Genomic DNA, 26,023 nt, shown 5'->3' on the forward strand with positions numbered 1-26,023 from the left:
GCTAATGTAGTACCTATCTTTAAAAAAGGGAAGAAGGAGGATCCGGGGAACTACAGGCCAGTCAGCCTCACCTCAATCCCTGGAAAAATCATGGAGCAGGTCCTCAAGGAATTAATTCTGAAACACTTAGAGGAGAGGAAAGTGATCAGGAACAGTCAGCATGGATTCACCAAGGGGAAGTCGTGCCTGACTAACCTAATTGCCTTCTATGATGAGATAACTGGCTCTGTGGATGAGGGGAAAGCAGTGGATGTGTTATTCCTTGACTTTAGCAAAGCTTTTGATACGGTCTCCCACAGTATTCTTGCCGCCAAGTTAAAGAAGTATGGGCTGGATGAATGGACAGTAAGGTGGATAGAAAGCTGGCTAGATCATCGGGCTCAATGGGTAGTGATCAATGGCTCCATGTCTAGTTGGCAGCCGGTTTCAAGCGGAGTGCCCCAAGGGTCGGTCCTGGGGCCGGTTTTGTTTAATATCTTTATTAATGATCTGGAGGATGGTGTGGACTGCACTCTCAGCAAGTTTGCAGATGACACTAAACTAGGAGGCGTGGTAGATACACGAGAGGGTAGGGATCGGATACAGAGGGACCTAGGCAAATTAGAGGATTGGGCCAAAAAAAACCTGATGAGGTTCAACAAGGACAAGTGCAGAGTCCTGCACTTAGGACGGAAGAATCCCATGCACTGCTACAGACTAGGGACCGAATGGCTAGGTAGCAGTTCTGCAGAAAAGGACCTAGGGGTCACAGTGGACGAGAAGCTGGGTATGAGTCAACAGTGTGCTCTTGTTGCCAAGAAGGCTAACGGCATTTTGGGCTGTATAAGTAGGGGCATTGCCAGCAGATCGAGGAACGTGATCGTTCCCCTTTATTCGACATAGGTGAGGCCTCATCTGGAGTACTGTGTCCAGTTTTGGGCCCCACACTACAAGAAGGATGTGGAAAAATTGGAAAGAGTCCAGCGGAGGGCAACAAAAATGATTAGGGGTCTGGAGCACATGACTTACGAGGAGAGGCTGAGGGAACTGGGATTGTTTAGTCTCCAGAAGAGAAGAATGAGGGGGATTTGATAGCAGCCTTCAACTACCTGAAGGGGGTTCCAAAGAGGATGGAGCTCGGCTGTTCTCAATGGTGGCAGATGACAGAACAAGGAGCAAAGGTCTCAAGTTGCAGTGTGGGGGGGTCCAGGTTGGATATTAGGAAACACTATTTCACTAGGAGGGTGGTGAAGCACTGGAATGCGTTGCCTAGGGAGGTGGTGGAGTCTCCTTCCTTGGAGGTTTTTAAGGCCCGGCTTGACAAAGCCCTGGCTGGGATGATTTAGTTGGGAATTGGTCCTGCTTTGAGCAGGGGGTTGGACTAGATGACCTCTTGAGGTCCCTTCCAACCCTGATATTCTATGATTCTATGATTCTATGTGTAGCTTTGAGATGCGCGTGAAGCCAAATGGACTTGAAGGAGGCAACAGAAAGGTTATACATTGATTTCTAAGTGCAGCCGTTTTGAAACGGGTTAAAGAGGAACTTAGCTGAAATCAGACTGTCCCTGTGAAACATTTTAATTTTGACAAATCAGCAAATTCCAATGAAATAAAATGTTTTGCAGGAATTCTCTCCACCAGCTCTCAGGGGATCCTGGTTGCGGTTACGTTGCTGTTATCCGCATTTGCATCTGTGGCCTGATCACCTAAAAACTAGCTCACCCTAGCAACATCACTCAGGGCTGTGAAAAATGTTGCGCCCAACCCCGTGGCCAGGTCAACGGAAGAATTCTTCCATCAGCAGAGCTCTCCCCTCTCTGAGAGATGGTTTAACTACGTTGAGGGAAGATACATCCAACATCACTGGAAGGGTATCCACACCAGGGCTCTCCAGTGGCACAGGTGCAGCACCAAGTTGTGCTGTAGCAGCTGCAGTGTCAACGTCCCCTGTGCAACTCAGATCAGAATCTGTCCCATGAGACCAGCCTTTCCTGTGGCTTCTTTATTCCCAATCCTGGCTGAAACCCAGCCAGGCTGCTGTCCTGCTGACTTTGACCTTCCCAGCAGCTCTCCCATGGATGTCAAGGGGAGCGGCATGGGGAAGCAGCCAGAGATGGGGGATTTCAGAGTAGCAGCCGTGTTAGTCTGTATCCGCAAAAAGAACAGGAGTACTTGTGGCACCTTAGAGACGAACACATTTATTTGAGAATGAGCTTTCGTGGGCTACAGCCCACTTCTTCGGATGCATAGAGTGGAACACACAGAAGATATTTATACATACAGAGAACATGAAAAGCTGGAAGTAGCCAGACCAACTGTAAGAGGCCAATCAATTAATTGAGATGAGCTATCATCAGCAGGAGGAAAAAAACACCTTTGAAGTGATAATCGAGATGACCTATAGAAGGTGTGGGGAGAACTTAACATGGGGAAATAGATTCAATTAGTGTAATGACCCAACCATTCCCAGTCTCTGTTTAGACCTAAGTTAATTGTATCTAATTTGCATATTAATTCGAGTTCAGGAGTCTCTCTTTGGAGTCTGTTTTTGAAGTTTTTTTGTTGCAAAACTGACACCTTCAAGTCTGTCACTGAGTGGTTAGAGAGGTTGAAGTGTTCTCCCACAGGTTTTTGAATGTTATGATTCCTGATGTCAGATTTGTGTCCATTTATTCTTTTGCGTAGAGACTGTCCGGTTTGGCCAATGTACATGGCAGAGGGGCATTGCTGGTACATGATGGCATGTATCACATTGGTAGATGTGCAGGTGAACGAGCCCCTGATGGTGTGGCTGATGTGATTAGGTCCTTTGATGGTGTCACTTGAATAGATATGTGGACAGCGTTGGCATCTGGCTTTGTTGCAAGGATAGGTTCCTGGGTTAGTGTTTATGTTGTATGTTGTGCGGTTGCTGGTGAGTATTTGCTTCAGGTTGGGGGGGGCTGTCTGTAAACGAGGACTGGCCTGTCTCCCAATTGGAGTTTGCAGGACCTTTTGTTTGTTTAAAGTTTAACTGAATTTATCTAAACAAACAAAATGTATTTTAGGCAAAGGTTTGGCCCAGACTTTATTTTATTCAAATAGGTTCCCATGTATCTCTAGCAGACATATGCTCAGGATCATGGGCAGTGCGTGAACAACGCGTTCGGGGAGGCTAGTCCCCTGCCCTGCTCCCACTGCCCGGGGTTTAGCCTCCCCTGCCCATGCCCAGGGCCCTGGTCTGCCTGTCTGTCCAGTCACACACTGCGTTTGCAGGTCAGCAGATTAAAGGTGCTCCTCTTTAGTAGCTAGGGCAAAGAGGCCACGCTGTGAGGAAGAGGGACTGATCTCTTTGAACGGTGGTGTGCCTCTGGGCACTAGCAGCAGCTTGGCAATCAGTGTCTTTGTTAGGTTATCTAGCAGAGCAGTCCAGAACTTAGCCTGGAAGGAGATGACATTAACCTCCCAGTCAGATGGGCACAGTGGCAGGGCAAAGCCTGGGAAAGTTTTCCCAAGGGGTAACAGATGGGCTCATAACTTTCAGGGCTTTCTATTCAAATGAGAGAATTTGGAGTGAAAGGGCTGGGAGGATTTTATCGACAGACGCATTGAATGATTCTCCTCCAAAAACCCAATGATGGATTTGCCCGAAGCGGGTGGGCAGTGAGAGCAAATTGTTGCCTGGCCTGCTTTATTTGAGCCTAAAGGAAGAAAATGAATGTTCATTCATGCCCTTCTGTCCATCAGACAGTGTGTCAATGCTGGAACAGCATGCTTTGCGCCGGCCGGCTTTCAAGACAAGTGCATCTGTCTATCACACAGGGAGGAAAGTGAGACAGGCTGTCCATAACTGCGGAATAACAACAGGGCTGAGAATGTTTCAGAGTAGCGGCCGTGTTAGTCTGTATCCACAAAAAGAACAGGAGTACTTGTGGCACCTTAGAGACTAACAAATTTATTTGAGCATAAGCTTTCGTGGGCTACAGCCCACTTACAACGATGCAACCACTGTGCAGCACGGCTGGCCAGACAGAGGGCAAACCGCTCAGGTTAGATCCATTACACAGGCCAGCTAATCCCGTAGGGGATCAGTAAAGATCGCAGCGCCTGGGACTATTAAAAGAAATAAGCACAGTTTACATTTATACTGTGACTGTCAATATCCCAGTGCAGGGGCGCTGGGGGTTCTCAGAGCCATTGAACCGAACTGCCTATGATGGAAACGACTTCAAGTCGGGGGTGCGGCAGCCCCCCCCAGCACCTCTAGTTTCAGCACCTATGTCCCAGCAAGCTTTGCAGAATAATTACAGGAATTGCTTCCTCCTCAGGGGTGGGGGACACAGCCCACAGCACTGCCAGCCATGAGTGCAGGAAAGGGGTCGGGCAGGCAGAGTGTGGTACCCAGTTACCCTTGCAGAGGAATAGCTGGTGCACAGAACGTCATCACTCCAATTGCTGCTCCAGCTCAGGGGCTTGCTGAAGGGAAAGCAAATTTTCCCTGAAAGTCCCTGATCCGAACCCAGCCTGGCTTGATACCGACTAGTCGCAGGTGATCACTGACAGCACACGGTGGGAGCTTCCTGTAGCAAACAGGCCTTCCTCTCACTGGGGGAGTCGACATGTAATTTCAGAGAGCAACACGTTCTGATGGTCAACTCCACCCGTTCCAGGAGCCTAGGAAAAGCATGGAGCCACGGGGGTCTCTGCTGCCCCAGCGTGACCCTGTGCGGGTGTGGCTGCTGTGGAGGTGACGAAGGGTCAGCACTACAACCAAGGACACAAAGCTGGGAAGAGTTAAATCTGTCAGGCTTCCCTGCAGACGCAGCTAGGTCACAGGAGTGTCCCTGGAAATGACGGAGCAAAGTGAATTCACGGGAATCGAGCACAGTGCAGCAAATCCCACCCAAGAGCAGAGATCTCCAGTGGGGAAGTGGAACGCCTCAGCTCTGACGACCTCCCCAGAGTGCAAGGGAGGGGAGGGAAGGATTGGACGTCACACGACAAGTGGGGCATAGGGGGCTGCAGCTGCGTGAGATGCCTGGTGTGAGCGTACCTGTGTGTCCTTCCCCATAGCTCTTTCCCAGCGCCAGCTCCTAGCTGCTCCAGTGTCCACGTTTGGGTCTGGGTCAGTGGGTGCTTGTGCAACGCACAGAACTCTGGGAGCCCATCAGAGTGGGGGGTGTTGGGTGCCCTGCCTTCGGGGAGCACCCACAGAGGGGTGGGAGGGAGCCAGGAATCTGCGAGCCTGTCGGGAGAGGGGTGGGAAGGAACGTGGGGAGAGTTTGGGTGCTCATGGGTGCTGTGATGGCAGATGGCGGGTGCCACTTTTAACCTTCAGCCTTTTCTTGTGTGTGAGACTCCTGGGTGCCAATAATAAAGGGTTCAGAATAGGAGCATATCCTGTCCTGGTTAGCTCCTGGCCCTGCTGAGTGAAATGGAAATGCTGGGTGCTCCAGAGGTCAGTTGACACCCAACCTTTATTTGCTGGGAAGCTGAAGTTTACTGAGGAGCTCTCAGTGGGATGGAGCTCAGCGATGGGCAGTTTAGAATTGCCAGCCATGGCTCATACCTGGGCCGCACGGGGATGAGCGAGAGGCCAGAGGCCTGTGGTAAAGGATCTTTGTGCAAGGATCCTGGGGCTTAATGAATCCTCGTCTAGCGATTCCAGTGCCTGGAATTCCACGAGGGACTAGCCAGTGTCACAACCCGGCCCACCTGCTCGGTGGCTGTTCGTTAGCTGACCCACCGCTAGGCAGCGGGATGTCGTCACAGAGTGCGGACATGAATAAGGGGAAGGTTTTCAAGACCGCCAAGACAGGTTGCTATTTGTAGCACAGCAGGCTGTGTTGCCTTGGGAAACAATCACAACCCCAACCCTGCCAGGAATGTCCCAAAGTTACTATCTCCTAGTGGCCAATAGCCGCATGAGGAACCAGGGTAGCCTGCCCCATGGACAGAAGGCACTGTCCAGATCTTGGGGGATGCCTCCCAGGCCAAGCCTACAGGGAGGGGAGAAGTTTTAAAGTCAAATCCTCAGACACGGGCTGCCGAGACAGCTCTGGATAGCTCAGCTGCTGGTGTTAAACCCTGAGGGAAGCCATCCAGATGGAAGCTGTGTGTAGTGGGGAGGTGGCTTTGTGGACCTTCCATTGCGCCTTCTCTGCTCATCCCCAGAGTGGGTTTCGAACCCTCCTTGAGCCAGCTGGAGCGGGGGAGGGATAGCTCATTCAGTGGTTTGAGCATTGGCCTGCTAAACCCAGGGTTGTGAGTTCAATTCTTGAGGAGGACACTTAGGGATCTTGGCCAAAAATCAGTACTTGGTCCTGCTAGTGAAGGCAGGGGGCTGGACTTGATGACCTTTCGGGGTCTCTTCCAGTTCTATGAGATAGGTATATCTCCTTATATTATTTTTATCTTGAAAACACCACTGATGCGCCCATTGGGTTTGTGTTTCCTTAGGAACATTCCGAGGAGTGTGTAAAAAAATCGATCATTTCCCGGAAGATGCGGATTATGAGCAAGACACGTCCGAGTACCTCCTACGTAAGTCTGTGTCTACACTCGGCCCATTGCGATGCTGCTTGTTCCCTCCCGGCGTGCGCTCAGACCCTCGAGTGAGAGCAGCAGCTCTACGAATCTGGAGAGAGAGTATATGAAATATTACTATCACTCTCCAAAACGGTGACTCCCTCCCTGAATGCTGGCCGTTCCTTTCATTCCCATAATATACAGACACACGCTGGCATCAGCTCTGCCTCTACCACTCGGTGGCGCTGCCTGGGATGCCCATACCTGGCCAGGAGCTGTGCTTTCTGCTGCTTGAACCAACACCAACAGGTTCTTGCCATCTGATTATAGCTGCAGACCAGCAAAGGTCCTTCTACGGTTCATGCCTCCTGACCAGAGTAAATGGCACCTTCTGTTTGTTGGTGTAATGATGTCACATCTGATGAGCATCTTTAAGCATCTTTCTCCTTTGTCCCCGTTCAAATCTGTCCCGCCCTTTCCCAGGCCCAGTCCTGTAAGATGCCCGGTATCCTTAGCTCCCAGGAAGCCTGCAGCTGCTGCAGCATCAGGAGTTAGGCCCTGGCAATTTTGCCACGAGAGGATTTTTTTATTACAGTGATTCCTCTCCTCCTTTGGGTCCTGCGTTTCCGCAGCCGGCTCTGGAAATTGTTGGCATTCAGTGAGGTGAGGATCTAAAGCCTCTGGCATGTCTTCTGCCAACAGCAGTCAATTGCAAGTAGATTGAATGAAAACAGACCTGGCAGACCTCCCAGGAAATGCAGAACACTCCAGCTTTCTGGGGTGCCCTGGCTTTTCACCTGATCAGGAAATCTAGCAAACGAATAGGTGTTTATATGAAAGGGACCTAATAGTGGAGGTGGGCCAGATTCTGAGAGAAGGAGCCGTATCCCTTTTACACCTCCACAAATGTGTGTAAAAATAAACATGGAAACACGAACGTGCAAATGGACACCTATGCATTCAACACAGATGCCCACAAACTCACAGGTAGATATGCACCCACATGTGCAAAAAAACATTGTAGCTATGCGCACACACTACAAACGCACATGTTCACTCACACATGCACGCCAAACACCCACACATAAGCATGCACAATAGCATAGATATGCACACCACACATCTGCAAACATTTTCATTTTAGCAGATTAGCTTTTAACTTCCCCCCCCCCCTGCATTTTTTCTTTTTAAAGAAGCCTTTTTAAAAAAACCCAGAATTGCATTTTAATGGGGCTGCTCTATAATCCCTGGATTTATTTTAATGGGCCTAATGGGGAGAAGAGAACCCCAAACCCGAGCACAGCCCATTAAATGCCTTTGCTTTAGCAGCAGATAGTAGTTTGCTGAATTAATTAATGTTGGCCATTTTGAAGGCCTAAACCTTTACAAGTCCAATTAAAAAAGGCAAAAGGGCCTGTTCTCTGTAACTGCCTGGGCTTAATGCCTCCAAAGTTGGTACTTAAATGGCTTGGCTGAAGAGGAAAGTTTTTTTACGTAAAGCCCCAGCTCCTGGAGTCATGTTGTTGTCGGAGAGTCTCAGGTTTCTTTTTTTTTTTTAAAGTAAATTTCTAGTCCCCATGTGGAGAAAAGCTGGAAAGCATGCCTGGAATATCCAGAGGGCAAATAAAAAGAACTCCAGATGTGTTCTTTGGTAAAAGCTCTTGATTTCATTTGGGGGGGGAATCTGATCCATGATTTTTGAATGCTTGGGGTTGGCAGTACTGCTAGTCTCAGTGCTATCCCCAGTCTCATGAGAAGTGGTGTTTTTCCTAAAGCCCCAGCACCTGGAGTCATGTGACTATACCCGAATGTAAGCTTTCAGTTTAAAATAAAAGGTACATTTCTAGCCCTGCTGGCTGTGTGGGAAAAGCTGGAAACCCTGACCCCGAAAGGCTCAAAGCCCAGGAGGCAAATAAAAGGAACCAGACTTGTTTTTAAGACAAATTCATGATTTGAGGGGCCTGACTCATCATTCTGAATGGTGGTCAGGGGTTGGCACTGCTGGCTCATGGACCCCGAAGCAGGTCCTGAAGTTGCCTGTCTGCAGAGCTATTGCCGGGCAGAATTAAAGTCGGGGGTGGGGGCAGCACAGACAGAAGGTCTGTGCACTAACTGGGGAAGGAATGGACTGGGTTTGTCCCAGAGGGCAGTAGCCGGTCCTTTCAGTGTTGATGACCTTAGGCCCCAATCTGGGCAGACCCACTGGCAGCATTGGGACTTTCATTATTATTATTAGAAATCTCATTAGAGATCCTGAGTTATGCTCGTAACCCTTTGTGCTGCTCAAGCCGTGCAAAGGGCCAGATTCTGCACAGAAGCAGCCAGCAGGGAATTATCCTTGCAAAGGGGAACTCTCCTTTGGCATAAACCTGGTGGAGTCAGCACCTGCACCAACTGACCCCACCCGACCGTGGCAAAAGGAGTGTGTCCAGAGAAGGGTGTACTGGAGGAAAGTGACCCTCCACTGCTCTGAGGTCTCTTAGTGGCATAAGTTACTCACACCATGCTGGCACAGCATCAAGGAGTCATAACCAGCTCAATGCACCTTCAATCCTCCCAGCAGCCAAGCGTTTTACTGTACTGAGACCTTCTAGCTCCTGAGCATATATGACTGAAATCAGTGGGAGTCAATGGAAGAAAAAATCAAATACACAAATACAAAATGCGGGAAAACTGGCTAGGTGGCAGGGCTGCAGAAAAGGCTCTGGCAGTTAGAGTGGATCACAAATTGAAGATGAGTCAACAATGTGATGTAGTTGTGAGAAAGGCTAATAACACTCCGGGGTGTATTAACAGGAAGGTCATATATAAGACACAGGAGGTAATTATCCCGCTCTACTCAGCAGTGGTGAGCCCTCGGCTGGAATACTGTGTCCAATTTCAGGCACCCCATTTTAGGAAAGATGTGGACAAACTGAAGAGAGTCCAGAGGAGAGCAACAAAAATGATAAAAGGTTTGGAAAACCTGACTTATGAAGAAAGGTTAAAAAGAATGGGCACGTTTAGTCTTGAGAAAAGAGGTTTGAGCAGGGACCTGATAACAGTCTTCAAATAGGTTAAGGGCTGTTCTGAAGAGAAGGGGGACCAATTGTTCTCCACCTCCACTGAAGGTAGAACAAGAAGTAATGGGCTTAGTCTGCAGCAAGGGAGATTGAGGTTAGATATTAGGAAAATCTTTCTCACAACAAGGATAGTTAAATACTGGAACAGCTTCCAAGGGAGGTGGAATCCCCATCACTAGAGCTTTTTAAGAGCAGGTTGGACAAACACCTCTCAAGGATGGTCTAGGTTTACTTGGTCCTGCCTCGGCATGTGGGGAGGAGCTAGATGACCTCTTGAGGTCCCTTCCAGCCCGGTACTTCTCCAGTGTTATGATTCTTGCCATTGATTTTAACGGGAGCAGAATCAGACCCTGCTGGTTTGAACCAGAGAGCCAGCCTCCCGATCACTTAGCCGTTCCGTCACTAGTGTCTGATTTGCCAAGGAGCTGCACGTGCATTTTCACAGGGCCTGTGAGACCGTGCGAATGATGATTGACGGGGCCCTTCTCCTCTCCCCCGGCTAGGTGCTGTGAGAGCATCCAGCATCTTCCCCATCCTGAGCGTGGCCTTGTTGTTCTTTGGGGGCCTGTGTGTGGCCGCTAGCGAATTCTACAAGAGCAAACACAACGTGATTCTCAGCGCTGGGATCTTCTTTGTCTCTGCAGGTAAGTTCCCGCCCAAGTCACAACTGCTCAGGATTTGCATGGCTCCAGCCTCCCAGGATTAGGGCTCCATCTTCCTGTGTGCTGCACAGGCATCTGGTGAGACGCAGTCCCTACCCAAGCACCTTAAACCCTAAGACAAGGCACAAGAACTGGGTGTGGCACACAAGCCAAGGGAGCGAGGCGGATGAGGGGGGCAGGAATAGGAGTGGGTGGTTGTGTATCTGGTGACAAATTGCAGGGTAGAGGGGAGGCTATTTAAAGGCATAAATAAACCAGACACATTAGTTCTGTCATATTCCCTGCTGGCCATGTTGTTGTTTCTGGTCGTTGTTGGAGGGCAATTACAGAGGGCTTGCGACAGAAGTGGGCCTTAGGGAAGGGTCTGAAGGAGGAGGAGATTGCTGCTTTACATGTCTGTTTGGGCAGGGGATCCATGTGTAAGGGGTGGCCATGGAGACCGAACTCCCCTCTTGTCCCGAAGGCAGGGCTGGGTGTTCCTGTCCGGCTCTGCCTCTCTCTTACACCCACGGAGCTCCTGGGAATTAAGGGCTGGGTATGCTCAGACCTCAGCAAGGTCATTGGCCCTCCATCCCCACGGCAGGTGCAAATTAAGTGTCACACCAGTGTCACACCCGTCCCCAAGCAGCCTCATACCGGGGTGCCTCTGCCCTGACAAGAAGCAGTCCCTCCTGGCGAGGCGGCCAGCAAGGGGGCTAGTTAATGGGTTTTTCAGTGAGGTCGCCATCAGATGTCATGCAGCAACCTTGGCTCACTACTGGCCTTGTCTGGATTTGAACCATTGACGTAGAGGTGAGAGACTCTGTCTCTCAATTCCCATCATGTCCCTTATGGAAAAGCCCTAAAGCAGCTGGCGGAGATTAAACCAATAGGGTCCTTCAGCAACCAAATAGGGTTCTGTAGAAATTCCCCCATACGTTTATCACACTGAGCTGTGAATGATCATCTCTCGGGGGCTAGATTTTTAACCTGTCCCTAGAGCTCTAGGACAGGCTTCAAAAACATACCCGAAGGATCTCCGTCTCCCTGCAGGTCTCTAGGACTCGTCCCAGGAGGGTTCCCCCAGCTTCCAGGCTGGTTGGTACAACACAGGCCAAATTTCCCACAGCAATTAGCCCCCCTCCCCCTGCAGGGTACGTCTACACTGCAAAGAGGAACCCACGGCACCAAGTCCCAGAGTCCAAGTCAATGGATTCAGGCTCATGCTGTGGGGCTGTATGGAATCTGCGCTCCGAGAGACCTTCTCCCCTGGGCTCTGGCAGGCCCGAGGGGAAACGTGCACGCTGCTATTGTTAATCCTGCAGCCCAAGTCAACTGAGCCAAGCTCTGAGACGCCGCAACCCAGAGCTCTATTTGCCAAGTGGACATCCCCTCAGGTCAGATTTCCAAAGAGCTCCGCTCCCAGGTATGCACCAAAGCAGCCAGATTTTCAGAAGGGATCAGCACGCTGGGGGCTGGGCTTTGGGTCACCGCGGGCGCTGCTGGGTGCTGAGCTCCTGCTGGGAATGCCAAGGGCTGGGAAATGTGGGCATTAGGCAGGTGGACAGTTGCAATCTTCAGAGGCAAACGAGGCTCTTTTGCACAGCGTGTCCCGCCGGGATTCCTCATTTCTGGGTGTGATGTTTCCCGACACTTTAGCTGATTATTTTATGACAATATCTTAGTCTCAAGGAAGTTTTGTTTTGTTTCTTCCCCCAAAGAGACCAGTCAGTTTTCTTCCTTTGGCTGACAGGAGCATGTGATGTAGATGAGAAACCAACCAACAGAACCAAATCGATTCATTAAGTAAATCCAAATGCAAGTGGCTGAACCTCACTCCAATCCCTGGAAGTACCACACCTGCTCTGCTGTGGAGGCAAAAATTGCTCAGCTCCCCCGTGGAACCTCCAGACTTACTAGAAATTAAAAGGACAGGAGTAATTATTGTTTCTTCCTCCCCCCCCCCCCCACGAGCTTAGAGACCCGAAAGGCTGGAGGTTTGGTTCCGAAAAGTCCCTCAGTCCATGTGCTTCTTATGCTGTTATCTGAACACGCTGAGGGCCAGAGGGGGCCGATGTGGCGTCTGCACGTGGAGTCGCACCTCTCCGTGGTGACCTGCAGGAGGCACAATGCTGCCACGAGCCCCCAGCATGCAGGGCTAGCGGTCCCTGCTCGGGCAGCTCACTGGGGGAAAGGCTCCTTGTGCACCCCCTGACCCTGCTCTCTTGTGCAGGGCCTAGACTGTGGAGACGTCTACGCTGCAGCCGGGAGTGTGCTTCCCAGCTCAGGTAGGCAGACACGTTCGAGCTCGGCTTGAGCTAGCACATTGAATGTAGCCGCGTAGCCCAGGGCAGCACATGTGGCACTTGGGCTAGCCCCCCAAGTATGTGCTACGGGGTTCAAGGCCGGTCCATTCTCAGGCAGCCAGCCCAAGCCCCCCACGTGTGCCACCCCCGGCTCTGCTGCTTGTTTCAGCGTGCGAGCTGGAGAAGAACTAGAGCGTCTGTCCACCCAAACTGGGGGACACTCTCCCAGGTGCAGTGTACGCGTGCCCTGTGGCTGGCCCCTATTATGGAAAACAGGCTGGATGTCCCACTAGAAGCTTCCCAGGGTGCCCTGCTTCCCCTCAGGGAGGCAGCCCCCAGGGAGCAGACACTGACTCTTAGGGTCTTAGCCAGAATCAAGAAATCCTGAGACGCAGGAAAATAAACACACACACCTGCCACCAGTCCCAGTCTTCTGGATTTGGGACAGGCCTGAGCCTGAACGCCAGAGACCAGAAATAAAACATGAGGAGAGCAGGGGAAGTCTCACAATCCCCTCCCTGCTCGGTGTTTGTGGTGTTTGTCCACATTGTGAAACGCTCCAGTCCCAGAGGAAGCCACCTTCCCTAGAAGACAGAACGAATGGGGCTTTCACCCAGGGCTGTCTGATGTCTGACTAGTGGTGGGCCCAGGGTGACAATTCCATTTTGTGACAACATTTGCGGTTTCCAGACTTGTTTTTGTTCCACCTCAGATGCTTTCACATAACGGAATTGTGTCGAGACCTCCATTTATGGAGAGTAACGGTCTGGCTGTGGTGTCGTCTCTCTCTCATCTTGTCAAGTGACCAGGGAGCTTGCACCTCAGAAACCTACCGATGAAAACTTGTTAAAACTGCTACGTCTCCACAAAACGTTTTGGCTTTGATGGAAATACACTTAGTCAAAAACGTTCAGAGTCTCTGACCTGCTCTGAATGGGTTAGAGATGTTCTATTAGCCCAGCAACTTATGCTACTTGTAAAGGGAGCCCATCCTTCCTTCTCTCTCTCTCTCTCTCTCTCTCAGGTCTCAGTAACATAATCGGGATTATAGTCTATATCTCGGCGAACGCTGGGGACCCAGGGCAGAGCGACTCCAAGAAGAGCTACTCGTACGGCTGGTCCTTTTACTTTGGCGCCTTGTCCTTCATCATCGCCGAGATGGTGGGGGTGATCGCTGTGCACATGTACATCGAGAAGCACCGCCAGATCCGTGCCAAGTCCCACTCTGAGCTCCTGAAGAAGTCGGCCTTTTCTCGCCTTCCCACCTACCGGTACCGGTTCCGCAGGCGATCCAGCTCCCGCTCCACGGAGCCCAGGTCCAGGGATCTGTCTCCTGTCAGCAAAGGGTTCAGCACCATCCCCTCCACCGACATCTCCATGTTCACCCTCTCCAGGGATCCTTCCAAGGTGACCATGGGGACGCTGCTCAACTCGGAGCGGGATCACACTTTTTTACAGATCCATAATTCCATTCCCAAAGAGTTCAAGGAGTCATTGCACAACAACCCAGCCAACAGACGAACCACACCGGTCTGAGCCAACTCCTCCCCACGCCGCTCAGGCGCTGTGCCAGCCAGGGAAGTAGGGAGAGGCGTTTTGTCTGGCTGCATGACATGATCCTTGTGATGGTGTTATCAGTGAAGCTCCGTTTTTAAAGAACAACCCTAAATGGCTCCCCACCCCACCCCACCCTTTAAATGCCACTTACCAGGCCAGGCCACTGTGTTTATGGTTGAACGGTGTTTGGGCCCCAGAATCCAGCCCCTTTTCCTTCTGTGGTTGGAAAGGGGCATCGGCTTTGCTGTGACTTCCTGGGACCAAGGCCCCTGAGGACTGGCAGGATGGTTTCGAGTGGCCTCTGGGACAGTGACTTCTCAAAGTCACCATTGTTCATGTTGATCATAACAATCACGGTGTTACCTTCGCTGTATGTCCCAATGGCAACATTGGAGACAGCCTTGTTTGTGAGAACCATTAACCCGATAGTTACATTTATGCGAAATTGCCTAGAAGTTCAGGGTACGAAGCACTGAGTCGGCTAACGTAATGAGCGTTCATGTGGCTCAAACATTTTGCCTTGTTGTAATGGATGGAGCGCTTGGGTCTGGGTTTCTTTCTGGCATTTCGTGCATGCATTAAATAGCTTGGAATCCAATTTCTTCATGTTGGGTTGGAAGAAACATCCTTTCAGTAATTTTCTGTGGTTTTGGAAGGGCTTTTGGGGGTGTGTGTAAGGGGGCAGAGTGCATTCCATTCAGATCATGTAAATGAACTAAGAAGTAGATTCCCTCCAATGACTAGTAGCAACTAGACTGCATTTGATTACCCGCTGATGTTAAACTGAAAGAAATAGCTCCCTGAAATTAACACACACACGCACAAGTGAATGTGTGGGCACAATTAAGGAGGGGATGTTTGGCCTAGTCTTATTTTAGAAGCTGGGTTTGCATCGGAGCCTCTGGCAGTGATCTGCGTGTCACTGGTGTATGAGTCTGTAATGAAGAATGTCTCAATTGACTGGGAGATTAAAGAGAAAAGTAACAATAAAAGTTTGGCGAATCAGTTACTTGGCTAAATGAGCAACTCACTCTCAGGCTGCTACGAACAGCTGGGAAATCGTGAAATGTGTCAAACAAAGCACTTTACAATACAGCCTCGAGCTTTCCTATCAGCACTCCGAAAGGCGCAGCCAAGAGAACGCAAAGGAACATGCGTGTTCTGTAATGCAGGAACACTGCTCAGCAGCAGGTAAATCGCTTCACCATCCCAGGAGGTGCACCCTCCGCTCTTCCAAGCTAAGCGTGGTGCCGAGAGCCTGCTCAGTGCTTGGATGTGAGCCCACTGCAGCAAGTGGTGGTGGCGAGCTAGGACTTATCAGCAGGTGGCTTCCTGTCTGGGCCCCGCTGTGCTGCTGCAGGTGCGGTACTTCACACTAGGGTTAAATCGGAGGTGGTGACCATTTCTCATCAGTAAAGAGCCCAAGGCAATTTTTGACAAGAGAGGGGATTTTAATCATGGCAACCTGGCCAAATTCCATCACATGCCGCCTCCTGGCTTTCCCCTGCAGTTACATACAATTAAACTATCACATCCTGCTCTGCACTGCTCAACAGCTGCCTTGTGCTGCCAAAGAGGTGGCTGCATTTCAGGGATGGGTGTAACAAGCTCTGTACAGACACAGTCTATGTGTGTCCTCTGGGGCAGCAGCCACTCGAGGGAAGTAAGATTCAGTCTGAAGGAGTGAAGAACTGCGCATTGAAGTATTTCATTAGCAAAGCCCTGTCAGGCAAAGCTTCTGAACATTTGCTCCTGGCTCCTCTCAGTGGCTGAAGAAGTGCTGTACACGAAATAGATACACAGCCCTGGCGTGGCTGCTTCTGTGCAGCTGTGCTTGTCTGACACCGATCGTGCCTGCACTCTCTGCGCTGCTGGAAGTGTAGACAGAGCCTGAGGATCTCAAAGGGCGCCCCAAGCTTTAACTGTAAAAGCCCCCCAGCCCCTTGTGAGACAGGAACCTTCCACTGAGGCATGGGGAGGGTAAGTGACTTGCCCAAGGTCACTCAGCAAGTCAGTGGCACAGCTGGGCAGGGAACCCAAGAGGCGTCGTTGCCAATCCCCTGTGGTGACCACTGGACTCACTGCTGTGGAGACTCAGGAAAGAAACTGCCAAAAAGCAACAGTGTAGGGACCTATTTAGACCAGGAGTCTCCCCAGCGCAGCATTCCTGCCTCTTGTGCTGAATGCCTGTCACCTGCTCCTCCTGCTCCAACTTTGGGGCATTTAGTCAGGGTATAGGTAATGAACATCTTCCCCCCACCCATCACTGCCCCAGCAAGCAACCCCCCCTCTGCCCACCACAGAAATATACGTAGGGTGAACGACTCAATCACTGCACACAAGTCTGCTCCTTTAACCCAAAGTGGCCAAATGCAGAGTCTGAAGTCCCAGGACACACCCGGCCGCTGCTCTCGCTGTTCTGGCCTGTCTGGATTCCTCCTTCTCCAGGTCATGGTCCTCTGGCAGCAGAGGCCATGGTGCCCATGCTTGCTCGTTCCATCTGATGGCAGAAGGAATGCCTCGATTTTCACCGCTGGTGAACTCAGCCACTGAGCGATGTCCATTTACCTGCCAAGGACGCTGCATGGTAGAGGACCGATTGCAGCTGTGCGGGTTTCCTTTTGCTTTACAGCATGGACATAAAAATATGCTGCAAAAAAAGCATGGCTCCTTGCCGCTGATGGTTGGGCCCTAGGTGTCAGCGTGCAGATGCTTTACCCAACCTGAACCACTGCAAAGCAGACTTAGAACAGGGCATTGCCTGCTCTAAGGTCAGGCCAAAATGCCATTTTTTCTTAAAGGTGCCAAGTCAGGACGGCCCTGGGACATCCGCTTTGTCTGGGAGCAGGGTAGGGGACTGAATACCCCCAGGCACTCCTGGCCTGGTTCCTTTGCAGAGGAAATGCCATGTTTGTATGCAATAGCAAAATCAGCAGGGACCAATTTTCCTGGCTTCACTTTGTCTGCTGCATTTGACACATCGCTGGGCTTAGAAGTCAGCATTAGAGAGGGCCTCCTCTGAGCTGCCTTTGAAGGGAAGTGCTGGCTGCCTGCACAATGTGACAGCTACAGGAAGGCGAGGACTGACAAAAAAAAAAGTTTAGTCTTTAAATGTCAGGGCATGTGTATGCAGCCAGAGAATGTGTTTGAAATGAGCAGCCACCTTGTCTCGCTGGAGCAGAAATCTTCTGATGGAAGCAGTTTCCAAGCAGCTGGCCTCACAATTTGTCATGGCACTTAATTGAAATCTCATTTAACCTTCTGACAAGCACGGCGGGCCTGCTGGAGAGACTTTGTCTGGGGGGGGGGGGTTAACAGGGCTTGATTAGGCAGCCCAGAGATTGTGGATCACAGACGGAATGTGTGTCAATAGCATTCTGGGGTATATTAACAGGAGGGTCACATGTACGACACGGGAGGGAATTGTCCCGCACTGCTCACCACTGGAGTACTGTGTCCAAATCTGGGCGCCACATTTTAGGTGAGATGTGGACAAATTGGAAAGCGTCCAGAGGAGAACAACAATAATGAGAAAACCTGAGCTGTGAGGAAAGTTTAAAAAAAATGGCCATGTTTAGTCTTGAGCAAAGAAGACTGAGTTGGGGACCTGATAGCAGTTGTCAAATATCTTACGGGCTGTTCTAGAGAGGACAGCGATCAATTGTTCTCCATGTCCACTGAGAGTAGGACAACAAGTAATGGGCCTAATCTTCAGCAAGGGGGAGTTAGGTTAGTGATTAGGAAAAACTTCTTCTAATTACAAGGATAGGTAAGCTTTGGAATAGGCTTCCAAGGGAGGTTGTAAAATCCCCGTCACTGGAGGATTTTTAAGAGCAGGCTGGACAAACACTTGTCAGGGATGGTCTAGGTTGACTTGGTCCTGCCTCAGCACCAGGGGCTGGACCCAATGATGTCTTGCGTTCCCGTCCAGCCCTACGGTTCTATTATTCTATTAATCACAGATAACGTGGAGGAAGAGGAACTGTTCCATTTACTTTCCTACTTTGTTGACAGTAGAATGTTGGTTTTCAAACTTTTTTCATTTGCAGACCCCTAGAAAATTCCGAATCAAGGTGCAGACTCTTTTGGAAATCTTAGACACAGTCTGAGGACCCCCCTTAGGCGCTGCGGACCACAGGAAAATGGATCTGATGTGATGTCTGGCTTGCGTGTCCTTTGTAATCTCGGTCAGTACCTCACAGCCGAATTAAGAATGTGCATTTACAGGACACTTCCTCCCTTGCATACTCCCAGTCTGGCTAGAAACAAAAGGCCAGATCCTCAGCATTGTCCTCCCTCTGCTGAAGTCAACGTACACCAGCAACTGATGTTATTGTCTAAAGGCTAAACTCTTTTCCTAGACTATTTCTCATTGGTGTACAGGTCACCAGAAGACATTGTGCTAATTTCCAGCCTTAGGAACGGGTCCCTAAGCCGCTTGCTCACAAGACAGAAGCATGGGGGGTGCTAGAAAGGTTGGGACTTGACCCAGAAGCAGGCATGTCTCTTTCCAAACTCCTTACCTTTTGGGTTGTTCTGAGGGGATGGAATCAATTAATCATGTGACGACAGCTCTGGTTATTCGGCTTGTCCGATCAGATTTCTCCGTTTGCACCCCGAGTGTTGCAGAATGTTTGTGTGGTTTTGTTCAGCAGCTCACAGAAACGAAAGATGGAAAATCTGATGAGGCCAGTTGGTTCCGCTCCCTGGTCCCTACTTTGCATTTTGTAATGTTCTGTCCAGGGTTAGCTCTCAACGTCTCCAGCAAAGGAGCCTCTGCCCTTCCCCTGGGAGACTGTCCTACTCCTCGCAGGATTTGTTCACAGCAAATTTCCCCTGACATTCAACCTAATTTTTCCTTTCTTTAATTTCCTCTGGTGACCCCTGTGCTCCACACTACAGAATGACTCCGCTTGCTGCTCACACCCTTCAGGCATGTGCCGGAATTGTCTCCTGTGCCTCGTTAGGCATCAGCTAGCCAAGGGGACACATTCAGCTTTGAGTTTTTCCCCAACCTCTCCAGCCCTCCATGATTTTTGTTGTTCTTCTTCTCTCACTCTCTCTATGCTTTCTCAGGATCTTCTTAAGAGCAGACTTTTCCTGGTTAATTCACAGATCTGGGGTGAACTCCTGGCAAAGGAAACTTGTGCACATACGAGCTGAATAAAGAGTCAACAAACTGCCTTCCTGGTGAGAAATCTACATGACTTGCTACTCGTGCACCTGCGTCCCACTTGACTGATTTGAAAAATCAAACCCATTCTTGACATCTACAGAGCGCAATTGTCCTTTGGTGTACCGCCCAGCCGGCTGGGAGAACAGGACAATGTTTTTTATGTGCAACCAGCTACATAAGAATCTGATTCTAAGGATGTATTTTACTTAGGCTGTTGAGTGTTGCTATGTTCAGAGAGCACTGGTTAGCATCTCATTGTTAGCGCTGCATACAGAAGAGTCCCTCGAAGAGCTATTCAAACAATCTAAAGAGAGAGAAGTTTTTACAATAAAAGATCATGATTACAAGTGGCTTTAGACTATGTAAAGATTTTTTTGTCTTCATTAAGGTTTATTTGCTACCAGTGCAATGATTTTTTTGTGTAAGAAGAACTATTCAGATGCTAATTAGGCCTCTTAATTGCAGTAGTCGCTGATTGCATGTATTAAAACCAGTTGAGGAAGTGTAGCAATTAGATCTTGGGGAAATATTTAAAAACAAAGGAATGAAAAGACTTACAGTGAAAAAAGACACAGAAGAAGGAAGCATCTTAATTTACCTGCCGTGTAATAGTCTGAGGACAGAGGCTTTGCGCAATTTCTTTCATTGGGTGGTTGGTTATGTGACACCTAAGGAAATCTTACATTATTTATTTATTTCAGTTGACACAGGCACCGATCTTAGCTCTACACGCCCTTGACAAATATTTAAAATTCAATCCTTATCAATAATAAATCCACAATTTTGCACAAGGACAGTCATCATGCTTAAATATAAACTGCTTAAGAAAAACATTTTCTTCAGCCTTTGAGAGTCCGTAATGGGGGTGAGTTTTGTGACGAGGGGATTTCCAAGGGACCGGAATGGCCTGTGGAAAAGGTTGGTTACACAGAGACTGAAGTCATGAGTGGGGGTGGAAGCCCTTGTGCTAAACTAAAAGGTCCTTCATTTGGGATAGCCACAATTGGGTGCCATTCATTACCGGGATAAATTGACCTAAATTACGGTACTCCAGCTATGTTATTCATGAAACTGGCATTGACGTAGCTTAGGTCGACTTACCCCGGTGTCGTCACTATGCTCTATTGATGGGAGTTGCTCTTCGATTGACTTCCCTTACTCTTCTTGAAGATCTGGAGTATCGGGGTGGACCGGAGAGCGATCTGCCATCGATTTAGCGGGTCTTCACTAGACCCGCTAAATCAATCCTTGCTGCATCGATTGCAGCAGCATCGATCTCCCCTTCATGGAGACAAGCCTTTAGGCCTGGTCTACGTTACAGCTGCCGGTCGATCTAAGCTATGCAATTTGAGTTATGTTAGTAGCACAACTCAAGTCGATGTAGCTTAGATCTACTTACCGCGGGGTCCACACTACACTATGGGATGGGAGACGCTCTCCCGCCGACATTGCTTCCGCCTCTCGTTGAGAATTGATGTCTTCACTAGACCCGCTCAATCAATGCCGCTGCATCGATTGCAGCAGCACCAATTTAGCTCCGTAGTGAAGACAAGCCCTTGGAAATGGAGTTGCCATAATGATCATAGCATGAGACTGCTGATGTGGTTGACACACTTGGCCCATATAAGGCGGAGGGATGGGGTAAAATGACCTCTTTGGAGAAAAATATAATCCCACCCCCCGCTCCCCCAAACCGGTTCCAGAAACTCAAACTGTGAAATACTGGAAATCTTGCTCACACACAGACATACACATGTGTGTGCCCACACACACACACACACACACGCACACACACACACAAGCATCCTGTTCACCCAATATTTTCACCCAGCTTCCTGACCAATGAAGTTCGGGTAAGTTTAGACAAACTTTGAAAAAGGCGCCAAACCTTTTGGAAGGTGTCACAGTTACCGGGCAAGCTGTGCTCTAGACTCCTTTTAATCGCTCTTGAGCTCACTCTTCTGTGGGAGGAATCATCTGGCCCTACCACTCCTAGAGCGGGTCTCTGGGCTGCAGCTGCCTGCTTACCAACCCCGATAACACAACAGGCCCACCTGCGTTTGGCACGTGTATGCCCTTTTCCTCTGGGAGCCTGTGACCAGAGGCTGATTCAAGTGACTCAAAAGCAGATTTTTCAGAACAAAGCATTATTTTGTGCCACTTTATGGTCATGTCCTGCAACTATTCAGTTGGGCACGCTTTAGACACATACTATACGTCCCACTAAGAGTGCAGATAGAGCTCCCACACAAATACTGCACTGGCCATGGTATACTGCACAAAGGGTTGTACCAGGTGCCAAACTGAAACGGGCGGGAGGACACTGGTCAGAGCGATCTGTCCTTTAGCCAGGGGCGTAAGCTGATGGTTCCCAGTCAGCTGTCCCGCCAGTAGACGGAGTCACAGGACTCAGCTGTCTTGTTAAAGGGATAGAGGTTATCGTTCTCCAGTCTGAGCTTCTCGAGCTCTCCTTTGTAGATCAGTGCAGCCTGCAATCAGATGCTTTACATGAAGGCCCAGCTCACTGCAGGCCATTCAAGACTCCAGGTCAGTCAGGTTACCATCTGCAAGAGGCCTGTTGGTGCCGGGATCCAGGAGATCCCCATTCTGCTCAAAACTGGCTCTCTGTCCCAGACTGCCTGGAAAAGAACCCTGGTGCCACACTGGAAGCCATGCAACGAGCACACATAACTTCAGCATATGAAGACTCACTGTTACCTCGGCTAGCAAGAGTGGAATATAAAATAGGGAAAAGCTGAACTAAATTAGGACCCTGCCAGCAAATCCAGCCCAGTTCCTCAGATATTCTAACAAAACTGCCTCGCCTACAATCTCCAAAAATCTCATCTCACTGACAGGATCAATGCACTTAGAGAACCTCTTTTAAGTAAATCATTAGAGACTCTGATCATAGAAACTTTGATATGCTGCAGGTTGAAAGCCACACTGAATCCTTCATTCAATATTCACTCCTGCCTTGGTCTTGTTCATTTCAAAGGCGACAGTCCCTGTTACAATTTTATCTGCTAGGAATTCTAATAGACTGATGGAATTCTTGTTCCAGCTGTTCCTCAATAAAGTTAAAGTCAAGCACCAAACAAACTGCCATAACTTTTGTATTGTCCTCCTGATGAGTTTGCCAAAACAACTGAAAGCAGCAAAAAACGTCTTTTCCTCCATGATTTTTGTACATATTTTGCATTTCAAGCAGGGAGACATTTTCACTGATACATTTCTGAAAAGCAAAGTAGAGCTCTGAGTGATTCACTGGCTAGTTCAGCCATGCCAGCCAGGCTCCTCGCGCAGGAAAAGGAGGGCTTCAATGCGGTATATTCTTATTCAAAAATCTAATCAGGTGGATTTTTTATTGTTTTGCTTGGAGTGTTTGCTTGCTTACTATGGGGGGTTGATTTTTAAATTAACTCAATTGCACCCAAAACAAATTAAATAAGAACACCGTAGCTACTGTATCAGAACATATCAATGCGCCATCTACCCTGGTATCCTGTCACTTGATCATAACCAATGGCACAAAATGCAGAGGAAGGTGTAAATCATCAGCAACTTGCAAGATTGAGGTCTAAATTAGTGATACTTTACTGTGGGTGCAGCAATTTCTTCCTGACCTTAGCTAAGGCTCAGCTCGTGCCCTGAAGCATGGAAATTAATACTCTTTACGTTTTCATCTGGGCTTGTGTAACTCGATCTGATGAGATTCAACAATCTGATGAAGTCCAACAAGGACAAGTGCAGAGTCCTGCACTTAGGATGGAAGAATCCCATGCACTGCTCAGGCTGGGGACTGACTGGCTAAGCAGCAGTTCTGCAGAAAAGGACCTGGGGATTACAGTGGACGAGAAGCTGGATATGAGTCAGCAGTGCGCCCTTGTTGCCAAGAAGGCTAACGGCATATTGGGCTGCATTAGTAGGAGCATTGCCAGCAGATCAAGGGAAGTGATTATTCCCCTCTATTCAGCATGGTGAGGCCACATCTGGAGTACTGTGTCCAGTTTTGGCCCCCCCCCCACTACAGAAAGGATGTGGACAAATTGGAGAGAGTTCAGTGGAGGGCAACGAAGATGATTAGGGGGCTGGGGCACATGACTTACGAGGAGAGGCTGAGGGAACTGGGGTTATTTAGACTGCAGAAGAGAAGAGTGAGGGGGGATTTGATAGCAGCCTTCAACTACCTGAAGGGGGGTTCCAAAGAGGCTGGAGCTCAGCTGTTCTCAGTGGTGGCAGATGACAGAACATGGAGCAATGGTCTCTAGTTGCAGTGGGGAAGGTCTAGGTTGGTTCACTAGGAGGGTGGTGCAGCACTGGATTGGGTTACCTAGGGAGGTGGTGGAATCTCCATCCTTACAGATTTTTAAAGCCCGGCTTGACAAAGACTTGGCTGGGATGATTTAATTGGGGTTGGTCCTGCTTTGAGCAGGGAGTTGGACTGGATGACCTCCTGAGGTCTCTTCCAACCCTGATATTTTATGAACTCCAGATACTGTTATTTTTTAACACAATTGTCTAATCCTTTAAAAAAAAAGTAGTAAGCTATTTGCCTCAATAATAAAGTTGGATAACTGGCCTTTATAAGCTCTATATTTTATACATGTGAAGTTTGAAACAACTGTTCATGCTAATAATTTCTGTTAATATTTCTGTTAAAATCCATTAAAAATACCCATCTCCTCAAAGCGACAAGTATTCGTATTAAAAGTCCCTGGCAATTAAAGCTGAATTATGCACAGCCTGATATAAGATACTTGGTGTTTTTTCCCCTCAAGCACTTCAGAATAAACTATCACTATTAGTGATTTGCAAACATCTTTTTAACGAAGCTGGCTATTAATACAGACAGGTTCGTTTTCTTTAGACAGATATCTTAGAAAGTGGCATGTTTGAGTTGCTTCATTTAAAGTAACAATTCATAAATGCATGCTGCACGCTTCCAGACTAGCATTATCAAACACAAAGGATTTGATGTAATGGCTTAACAAAATGTTCTACTAATTATTTTGTTGGGATCAGAGGTGCTTTATTATGAACTGGACCAAAGAAGCAAACATTAAAGGGATCCCCTAGATCTGTTTTCAACAGCTGGATAAGTAATAAGTACATATATACATGGTAGCCATGTTAGGAACAGCCCGCTAAGTCCAGTTTTACTTATCCCACCTTCCTGTTTTTTCTGCATGTCCTTCTATTTCTTCCTTTTCCACAAGCAAACACCGTTACCCCTGGAATTGGTTCCTATGCTTTCCTGGTCTTCCTCCCACGTTTATTACCCTTGGTCTGAAGAAGGGTTGTCAGAAGTTCCTGGTTACAGTGGTTCTAACTAAAAAGTTAGCCTTTCTCACAGCCTTATTACCACAGGTGCCTGATAGGAGATGGTGTTTTCTTCTTCCTGTCACATGGTCTTCTCCCTGGTGCAAAATACATGAAACCAGCCTAAAAATCCAACCTGGCCCTTGGGAATATCCTCTCCTATGGGCATGGATGATTGAGTAAAGGATCACAGCTGGAGCAAATCCTTTAAATCCTCTCTCAGGGCCCTGCTGAACAAGGTCACCATTCGCTTTGGTTTCAGTGGAGCTAGGCTTGTCTGGAGCGGTAGGAGTGGAAACCAAGCAAACATTTGGCAGGCAGAGCCATGCAGGCATGGAGTGAGCTTTCAGCAGGACTGGTACACTGGCAGTGCCTAGTACAGTGAGTGAACTATAGAACTTACTCCAGAACTGGTGACGTCATTCCAGCGAGCTACAGAATTCACCCAGCCGGGTTTACTCAGCAACCTTGGGGGGCCAAGTGCAGGGCAGGCTGTTCAGATCTCCAGGGATTCTGCTCTCTCCCTGGGGAGGAGCTTTCAGCTGATTTATGTACCTGCGCCAGCTTGTGCTTTCAGGTGAAATCCCATTGCCTTCCCCTTAGCCTGGCTTGGAGCTGTTTGCATTTGTTCAAATGTAAAACTCCAAGTGAAGTTGTGGGGCCATGAACTGCAGCAAAAAGAAACTGAGCGAGAGGCTCCCATGGGCTCCTGTGAGAACAAAGCTGAGTGCAGTGGAGCTCCAGTGAACGGTGCCCTGTCCATGCAGGCTGGAGAGCAGCTCTCTCTGGAGGCTTTCAATGCAGCAAAGCCAGCACGGCAAGAATCTCTCACACAGAGCCCAGCCCCGGTAGGGTGACCAGACAGCCAGTGTGAAAAATCGGGATGGGGGTGGGGGGGCAATAGGTGCCTATATAAGACAAAGCCCCAAATATCGGGACTGTCCCTATAAAATCAGGACATCCGGTCACCCTAAGCCTCGGAGGGATCTGCTTTTGGGTGCAGCACACGCCAGCCGCATCCTTGTCGAACGCCCAGCCTGAGCGTGGTGCGGCTGACACTGTCACCGTGTGGTGACACTGCATTGGGGGCGTGGAGCGGCTGCATTGTGACTGGCCTGTGACGTTACGCGCCATCGTGACAGAGAGAGTTGGTCAAAGTTTTAAATTGAGACATTTCAAAACTGGAAAAAGAAATTGAGAAAATGTTCTATGAATTCCGTGTGCAGTTTCTCCGGTTGAGGTTTGTGTTTTTTAACAGCTGTAGAACTATTTGAATATTTTTTAATTGGGGGGCGGGAATATTTCAAAAACACTTTTGCAAATGTTTCCCCTTTTTTTGCTCAGCTCTACATGGAGCCGTCACCCCACCACCACTAAGAGCATGGCAGCCTGGAGTGAGGCCCAGTGGCCTCCCTCCGAGCGGGAGAGCGAGGGACCATTACACAGCCCTTCTGCCATAGTGGCCAACGTG

General features: G+C 49.1%; 1 protein-coding gene across 1 annotated transcript in view; it reads left to right on the forward strand.

The window, feature by feature from the left end:
- CACNG3 (calcium voltage-gated channel auxiliary subunit gamma 3) overlaps positions 1-15,063 on the forward strand; it is a 65,850-nt gene extending 50,787 nt beyond the window's left edge. The window contains exons 2-4 of the mRNA XM_054041033.1: positions 6,420-6,503; positions 10,054-10,194; positions 13,522-15,063. Of these exons, the coding sequence (XP_053897008.1) occupies positions 6,420-6,503; positions 10,054-10,194; positions 13,522-14,033 (737 nt within the window). The 3' untranslated portion in view covers positions 14,034-15,063. The remainder of the gene's footprint in view (positions 1-6,419; positions 6,504-10,053; positions 10,195-13,521) is intronic.
- The last annotated feature ends 10,960 nt before the right edge of the window (positions 15,064-26,023 follow it).

Source organism: Malaclemys terrapin, chromosome 10, assembly GCF_027887155.1.
Source record: "Malaclemys terrapin pileata isolate rMalTer1 chromosome 10, rMalTer1.hap1, whole genome shotgun sequence".
NCBI lineage: Eukaryota > Metazoa > Chordata > Testudines > Emydidae > Malaclemys > Malaclemys terrapin.